Raw genomic sequence first — 8,875 nt, forward strand, 5'->3', positions numbered from 1 at the left:
GACCTCGCCTGGGCCATAAAAAGAAAGAACAATCTCTGAAATGAAATCTCATGGTTTCCCCAAACTGCTGGTCACCCTGGATAGGAGGAGTGTGTCCACGTTACGGCAGCTTCTTTGTTGGAGTCAGCAACTTCTGATGGTTTTTAGATCCTGTTTCGGGGTTCAATGGAGGTATTTTCTGCTTGGCTGTTGGCTCTCAGATTTTGGATCGCTCATTCCTTCAATATCCAGTAGATGGCACCAGTGTATAACAAATTTCTTTGCTCCTTTTCTTAGCTGAGGCTTTGTACGTTTCATCAAGGATTAGGAGTCCTTGTGGCACCTTAGAGACGAACACATTCATTTGGGCATAAGCTTTCATGGGCTAAAACCCACTTCATCAGATGCATGGAGTGAAAAATACAATAGGCAGGTATAAATATACAGCACATGAAAAGATGGGAGTTGCCTTACCAAGTGTGTGGGGGGTGGGGGTCAGTGCTAATGAGGCCAATTCAATCAGGGTAGATGTGGCCTATTCCTAACAGTTGACAAGAAGATGCGATTATGCCCAGATAAATTTGTTAGTCTCGTTAGCACTCCAAAAAGTAATTTTCCCTCTGTTGGTATTCACCCCTTCTTGTCAACTGTTGGGAATAGGCCACATCTACCCTTACATAAGTGACTAAGACTAGCTTCAAGATTTTATTGGCACACCCCATTTCCTGTTGCTGGAGGAATGGGATGTTCCACTTTCTTCTGATCTGTAAATGGGGATTCGGGGGAGGGGGTGTATCGGTCAGTGTGTATCTGTGTTGGTATTTGGGTGTGTCTGTGCAGAATTGTGCATGCAAGTCTGTGTGCATGTGTGAGTGTCTGTGGCAAGTGTGAGTACAGTGTGTGTATCTGTCAGTGTGTGTGCGTCAGGATGCATGTGTGTCTCTGTGTGGTATGTCTGTGGTGTAACTGTGTACGTGTCCCTGTGTGTTGTGTTTGTATGTAACTGAGTGTGGTGTGGTGTGTCTGTGTGTTATTCTGTGTGTGCAACTTTCTCTGGAGGGAGGTGTGTGTGTGCATTGTTCTTGCCACTCTTCCTGCCAAATTTCCGCCCCTCACCCCAACTCCGCTTTCCTTCCCAGCCAGGGCACAGATGCCCTTTGCCCTCCCAATCTCCGTGCCCAGGAGTGTTTGAATAACACAAGACAACAGGAGTGAATCTGAGGCTGAGCCCCCTGGTGCCCCCCAGAGGAGCAAAACCCCTGACCGCACAAAAGGGTCACAAAAATCGGGAGCCAGATCAAAACTGTTAATCTTCCAACTGAGCACAGCCCAGTGTCACAGAAAAGAAGAGGGTGGGCTGGATGAAGGGTGGAAGTGGTGAAATTTGTTTCACTTTCCTTTTTGGGACACTGCTGTCTCGGGGGAAAGAGCCAGCATGGGAAAGACCCTGAGAGACCACCTGTTCGACACCATTAGAGAACTGGGCAAGTCGGACTTGAAGACATTTAAAGACAAGCTGAACAATTTCCAGCCCAAGGAAGGTTATAACCCCATCAGATGGGGAGAGCTTGAAAAAGCAGACACTGTAGAAATCACTCGCCTGCTCGTCAGCTACTACGAGGAGGATTACGCGGTGGAAGTGGCCGGGAAGGTGCTGGAGGACATGGACAAGAAGAACCTGACACACAACCTGTTCCAGGCCACAGGGCAGGGTGAGTGAGGGGCTTTTAAGGGGGGATCGCCCCCTCCCTAAGGGGGATCTTGTCTTGATGGGTCTCCAAGTACAGGAGCTGCCTGCTTATCGGCCTGCCAAGCAGAAAAATGAGCAATGCTGCTGGCTTCCTTAGCACAACCCCCCCCAGGGGCAGAATTGTGCAGCCCCTTCTCAGGCCAGGCTGCCACCGGGTATCACAGATCCAAAGGGCTTGAGACCAGAGGGGAAAGTGAGCTGGTACGGTGTACCGGTAAAAAATGGTCACCGGTACAGGCCCGTACACAGCGGATGTTAAAGCCCAAGGCCGCCAAGGGAGGGGGCAGCGATGTGGGAGGGGGGAGGGGGCAAACGGGGCAGCTTCCCTGGGGCCCAGCAATTTAATAGGGCCCAGGGCTCCCGGCCACCACCGCTGCTATCATGTCAGCAGCCAGGGCCCCGGGCCCTTTAAATCCCCGGGCAGCACTGGCCAGGCAGCACTGAAGAGCTGGTTGGGGGAGGCTGACCCCCAGTCCCGCCCCTTCTGCCCGAGACCCTGCCCTTCCGGAGCCAGGCCCTCATACCAGAAACACCTTTCAGTTACTTTCACCCCTGGTTTAGACACCTAACTTCCTGTTCTAGGTCCACAAAGGGAGTTAGGGTCTTCCACTGTATCACGGAGGCAACTCGATCCAGACAGGGCCAGGCCAGTAGTTGACGGTTCGCTTGTACCAGCCCAGCCCCCATCTCTTCCTTCTCCTTTCCCAAACGGGAAATGAACCCCCCAACACCCAGTGGGGATCACGGCTCCACAGTGGGGAATTGTGTAGGGGGGGGGTGAGAGACACAGAGGGGAAGATCTGTTCATATGGAGATAGGAAAAGATAGGGGTGCTGGAAAGGAAGAGAAGGAGGGATGGGGGATAAATACATGGATGTGGAATTGCTCACACCTGGAGGGAGGAGTCCTGCGTCCAAGAAATGGTTATTTTTCTTGCTTCATCAGTCCAACAAGGAACCAAACATTCTTCTTTCTATGGGGGAGTTTTTTTTCTGTTCCCCTTCCCCGCCACTGATTCCTCATGGCAACATTCCCCGACTCAGCTATGGGTCACCCCAAACCTTCTCCTGCCAGCTCCCAAATCCCCGTCCCTGTGGGGGAACGGCTCGCTCGGGGTGCACCCCTGAGAGACGAACCTCTCTCCTCCTTCTCTGCTGCAGCTACAGGCGGTGCCCAGCAGACCCCAGCTCCGACCAGCACCATCCGGACCAGAGTCACAGGTGGGCTGACATTTGTCCAGCTGTGTCGGGGATGGGACAGTAACACGGGTTTTTGGTCATGTTCAAGACCCCACCCCCAACCCCAGTGCATTATGTCATTTATGGAGCGCCCTAAAATCCCTCTGGGTTCACTGCACGGAGAGGCTGGCTGTCCACGAGCTCCCAGCTGCCGTAGAAAGCTGAGATTGTGCTATGGGGAACTGGCCAAAGACTGAGGGGTTTCTCCTGTGGAAGGGAAGGATCCCGGCAGCGAGGGAGGTGGGCAGTGTGGGGAGGGCAGGCTGGGATGGGAGGATGGGGGAGTGATCTGGGCAGCGGGGGAGGCGGGTGGCATGGGGCGTGCAGGCTAGGGGTGTGGGGGGGAATCCAACAGATAGCCGGGTGACGTGGAGAGCGTCAGGCGGGATCCCAGCAGGGATGAAGGAGGGGCAGAGGCTGCTCCGATTCCTTTCTGAGTGAGCTCCCTGTTGTCTCCAAGCAGGTATAGCTGCCCCCATGCCCAGGGAGCACAGGCCAGACTCGTCCAGGGCTGGAGACTCAGGTAGGGTGACCAGACGTCCGGGTTTTCCTGCACATTGCCTTTGAGGCTCCTTCCTCTGTCCGGGCAGATTTTTCAGATAACAGGAAATGTCCAGGTGTTTTGCAGAGCAGATGCTGGAGCTCAGCAAGAGCCCCAGTTGGTCCACTTCCTGACTGGTCCCACCCCTGCATCTGCAGCTGATCGGTGCAACCACCGATTCTGGGGCCCACCCAGGCCCCGGCTCCCAGCCCCGGGGAGCGGGTTCCCGCAGGGAGGTGCTATCTGGTGGCTTTCGCTGCACGCTGGACTTGCGCCAGCCGTCCTGCCCCCATGACAGGGAGCAACACTGCCCACCCCTCCAGTGAATACCCTCACTGCAGGTGCCCCCTCCAGTACCCCCAACCTGTCCCCCCTCCACCTTCCTCCCTCAGTTCCCCTTTTTGAAAACTTGACACACAGTAACCCTTGACTCAGGTCAGGCCTGAGGCCCGACACAGGCCCCCCGACCACACTCAGCGCTTTGGCCCTCCAGCTTCTGATGTCAGGGGAGGTGCTGCCACCCAGCCCAGCCTTCCACAGCCGGCGGGTGGCGGCTGTTTTGAAGCTGCTTATTCAGCTCACTCATCGTAGGCTCCCCGGTCTTGTCGCGCCACAGCTGGGTTAACTCTGGCCTCTGCCGTGCAGACGGCCGAATGGTTCCTACTAACCCCGTTCGCTAGCGCTCCAGTTCCCAGCATGGTTACGCTACTGTCCACATAGCGACTGGAACTGGGTTGGAGCAGGTTCCAGCTTGCATTGCGTTTCTCTTTACAACTGAGATCAGAATCCAGCCCTGACGCCACTGGCCTCGGCGGGGTCACCGCGGATTTACACTGGGGTCACCGAGATCACAATCGATTTTCTGGGAGTGTCTCATAATAACAACTTACATTTTATCTTATAATAATAACAGTTGTGCATGTAATAGATTGTGTGTATATCTACATAAATACCCAACGAACGTGTCACCCCAGCACAGCTAGACAGAGAGAGGGGTGCGTATGGGGATAGACAGGTGGATGGATAGTTGTATAGGAGGATAGAGGGAGGGATGTGTATGGAGATGGATGGGTGGGTGGATGGGGGCTTTTGAAAATACTGGCGTGATTTAGGAATCCCACTGATTTTTCAACAGAATGTTTACTCAGAAGTCTTTTTCATGCTTTAAAAAATGGCACCCCTGTCATGGATCCACAGGGTCGGTGCTATGGCCCTCACTTTGGAACAGTCTCTAGGAGGACCTGTTCAGTGAGCCAGACCCCGCAGAGGTCAGAGAATCATAGAATATCAGGGTTGGAAGGGACCTCAGGAGGTCATCTCGTCCAACCCCCTGCTCAAAGCAGGACCAATCCCCAACTCAATCATCCCAGCCAGGGCTTTGTCAAGCCTGACCTTAAAAACTTCAAAGGAAGGAGATTCCACCACCTCCCTAGGTAACGCATTCCGGTGCGTCATCGCTCTCCTAGTGAAAAAGTTTTTCCTAATATCCAACCTAACCTCCCCTCCCCCTTGCAACTTGAGACCATGACTCCTTGTTCTGTCATCTGGTACCACTGAGAACAGTCTAAATCCATCTCCAGGGCGAGCCACCATGTGGCTTCACCGCCTCCATAGACTGGACCTCTGGTCGTTCAGCACCGCGAGCTCCATTCAGCCGGTCCCACTGAGACGGACCCCTGAGGGAGACTTGTACAGTATTAGGGAGCAGTGCACCCCACCACCTGCAGTGACACTCAGCCAGCCTTGTCACAGTAGGGTTTACTAGTCAGCTGGGGCACAGCCTAGGAAGTCCTTGGTTAGCACAGAGAAATGAAGGTTGAAGCATAGGCCCTTCTGGGTAGCCAGAGCCCAGCCAAGCTGTAGTGAACCCTCATTGTTCAAGCTCTGTCTGTCCCTGACTCTAATCTCCTTTGTCAGACTCCAGGCAGTGCCCCCGACTGCTTCCCGCAGCCCACATTTAACTTTCTCCTCGCTCTTGCCCCCCCCCCCCCAGTCCTCTGTTCCCAAGCTGGGGAGATACAGCTCAGCCCCCCCGCCGTGGAGATGCAGGAAGTCCATATCTCTCTGGGTCATTGATAGCCAGGTTTCAATGTCCCTGGGATTGGATCTGCCATTGTCTTCTGAAGAGCTGCATTCATGTGGGACCTAAGGCCCCAGCCAGCGAGGCACCATTCACACCTGGATCTGAGCCTGCCCTGAGAGCAAACAGTCCCTTTTCACCCACTAGGTAACAATGCAGCAGAGAGGGGAAACTGAGGCACACATCTGCTTCATAAAAAATATTACCAAAACTTCCTACTTCATCACAACCCATACTTAACGGCAAGATTTGGCTGAAGAGCAGAGAGGTACATAGACTGGCATCCTGGTCTCTAGGGGTTAGCAATACAATAGGCTAGCGTGGCTTAGTGGATCATGCAGAGGATGAGGGCGCAGGCTCTATTCCCAACTTTGCCACTGTCCTGAGGGGTCACCTTGGGAAAATCACTTGTGCCCTCTGTGCCAGAATCACCCCATCTTTAGATGGGGATAAAGACACCGACCTCCTTGTTAATCATTGTGATATCTGTTGATGGCAAGCTCAAGGGATGGAGACCCAAAGATGGATGGAATAGCCACTTTGAGATCCTTGGGGTGAAAGACACCAGAGAACTTCCAGATCAAGTAGCATAAAAGCCACCTGAACTCCGTTCCTTTATGCAGCTGTTTCTGACTCACTCCCCTGTTTCCAGGAGACGAGATGGACCTTCGGTAACATCAGGTGCTGAGCTCAAGCCTTCACAATTGATGTGACGCAGTGAAAGAGATGGCTAATGCTGGAATGAAGACTGCCCTGCAGCATTACCAGCTCCCAATGGCCAAGGAAACCTGGAGCCTTTTCAGCGTCGTACCAACTGGCCAGGATATTGCATTCCATGTTTTCGGTCAATAAAACAATTGCCTGGTTTTCATACAGAGAACTCGTCCATCAGCTGTGTGGGTGTTTTCCTTGATCTTTTCAGCCGGCAGGTTCAATGGTGTGTCGGAGATTTGGCTGGGCTCCGGTGAAAGTCCCAGCTGTGGTGCTCTCCTCTTACAGCACCTAGGATGGTGGGTCTGTCTCATGAGCGAAATGGCTGCAAGGCTTGGATGAGTGACCCTAAGGAACGTTTGGATCCTGTTAGAAGTACAGGGAGCCGAGCCTAATGGTGCACAAGGGGGTGCTGCCGGGAGGGCTCAGTAGGGGATGCTCTCCCACACAATCAGTTCTGGTCCCTAGGGGGTGCTGTGCTGTGGGAGGCTCAGTAGGGGGTTACTCTTTCTCCCCTCTCAGTCAGTGCTGACCCCAGTGCGCCCCTAGGGGGTGCTGTGCTGCAGGGAGGATGGCTCAGCAGTGGTTATCCTTTTTAACAACTGCTAACATGGCTCATCCAGCAGCTTTTGAACTCCAGACCTCTGAACCCACAGCACAGCGCTCTACCACGTGAGGTAAAGGAGCAACTTCATTAACTAGCAGCAGGAGCAGGCTGGTACTCTCTCTTTGACCCTGCGTCTAGAGAGGGACGTAGCACAATCAGCCAGCAGGTTGTTTTCTTAACCTTAATACAGTTTTTTGGGGGGGAGAATTTACTCTTTTTATAGTGCCCCCAAATGAGCCAGGCACTTCGCAGAAGATATAGCAGGGCCTGATTTCATCACCTTTACGCTGAGTAGTACCACGGATGTCAATGGGAACTATACAATACTAATTTCTCCGTACTGTTACTCACACCTTCTTATCAACTGTCTGTAATGGGCCACTCTCATTACCACTTCAAAAGTTATTTTTCCTCCCTTGGTATCCTGCTGTTAATCGATTTCTCTCATTAGACTGACCTCACCCTTGGTAAGGCAACCCCCATCCTTTCATGAATCTATACCTGCTCCTGTATTTTCCACTCCATGCATCTGACGAAGTGGGTTCTAGCCCATGAAAGCTTATGCCCAAGTAAATGTGTTAGTCTCTAAGGTGCCACAAGGACTCCTCATTCTTTATACCCTCACAGTGTTTACATCAGCCTGCAAGTCACAGGGAGCACTCGCCACAGCCGGCACCTCCTTCTGGTTGCTCTGGTGTCTCTCCTGTTGCCCTCTCATTCCGCAGACCTTTCTCGCTCCAGGAACCGCACCCTCCTCTTTGTGACTTCGCCCTATGGCCAGGTCACTACATGGTTCCCCTTTGGGGGCGGGGGGAGTGTAACAGAGTCTTTTCATGCAAATAGTCTCAGGCAGTCCACTGTCCCTTGCCTGGTCTCTACCATGTCCCCAGTGGCTGACAGGGCAACCTGGGCCCACCCTCTCCACCAGGTTCCAGCTCAGGGGCCCTCTAATCAGCAGCGAAGGACTGCACTCCTGTTCACTGCTGCTTATCCCCTGAGCCATCTCCTACCTTTCTGGCTTCCTCTCTCTGCGTTTACCAGCTTCCCAGCTCACTCCCAGGAAGTAACAGTGGGCTACCCTCTAGAGTCCCAACACCCAGGGAATGTCTGCAGACCAGCTCCCTGCAGCCTCTTTCTGCTGTCAGCTACCTGGCTTTGTACAGGCCCCTCCCCGGTCCTGTCCACCTGACCCTCATGGCTGATTAATCAATCCCTGCTCCCTTGCTCCTCCTCCAGGTGCTGCCTATAGGTTCCTGGGGCCTAATTTCCCCCCTCAAGGACAGGGTGGGAGCACACCCCCAACAAACTGCATTTAAACTTCATTTTGTACATTCCTTTCTTTTGTGTTCTGTTAAAAAAAAAAAAAAGGAATGGCCATTAACGGTGTGCTTTCAAATATTGAACAAACGTTGATTTGCTACCACAAACCAATTAACTTTGAAAAGCTTGGATACAAAGGCTGTTACTGTTTGGCTAACACCGAGTGCTCAGTGGGTGAGAGCATTACACCACAGAAGATTTTGTTGAGCGTCTGTTTTAGCAGTGAAGCGTTATTTTTACTATGGAAAACTAGTAATGCACAAGATAAGGAAGTAAAAATAAATGTCTTTGCAAAAGCAGGTCGATTTGTTCTAAAGAATTGGGGAAAATGAGAACAAAAGCATAGATTGTGTTACAAGTAACTTGGTTCCTATTGCATGGTAAGTACATATATTAAAAGCACATTAACCATTTACACCACCAGACAGCGGAAACCATCTCTGAACCATGGCAGTGAGGGCCTGGCTACTGAGAAACGGTGTCCCACTTACAGTATGCATGATGAAGTGAGCTGTAGCTCACGAAAGCTTGTGCTCAAATAAATTGGTTCGTCTCTAAGGTGCCACAAGTCCTCCTGTTCTTTTTGCGGATGCAGCCTAACACGGCTGCTACTCTGAAAAGTATGCATGACGTCGCTAAACTGTTTAAT

At 52.4% G+C, this 8,875-nt stretch overlaps 1 protein-coding gene across 2 annotated transcripts; it reads left to right on the plus strand.

The window, feature by feature from the left end:
- The first annotated feature begins 1,241 nt into the window (after positions 1 to 1,241).
- On the plus strand, positions 1,242 to 6,474 carry LOC140912358 (pyrin domain-containing protein 1). Of its 2 annotated transcripts, XM_073346623.2 has the most exons (4): positions 1,242 to 1,691; positions 2,890 to 2,949; positions 3,431 to 3,490; positions 6,241 to 6,474. In XM_073346623.2, exons 1-4 carry the CDS (start codon positions 1,415 to 1,417, stop codon positions 6,261 to 6,263), a joined length of 420 nt encoding a protein of 139 aa, XP_073202724.1. In that variant the 5' UTR covers positions 1,242 to 1,414; the 3' UTR covers positions 6,264 to 6,474. The 2 variants fall into 2 exon arrangements, with proteins under 2 accessions (XP_073202724.1, XP_073202725.1); XM_073346624.2 differs by lacking the exon at positions 3,431 to 3,490 and having other exon boundaries at positions 1,248 to 1,691.
- The last annotated feature ends 2,401 nt before the right edge of the window (positions 6,475 to 8,875 follow it).

Source organism: Lepidochelys kempii, chromosome 6, assembly GCF_965140285.1.
Source record: "Lepidochelys kempii isolate rLepKem1 chromosome 6, rLepKem1.hap1, whole genome shotgun sequence".
Lineage (NCBI taxonomy): Eukaryota > Metazoa > Chordata > Testudines > Cheloniidae > Lepidochelys > Lepidochelys kempii.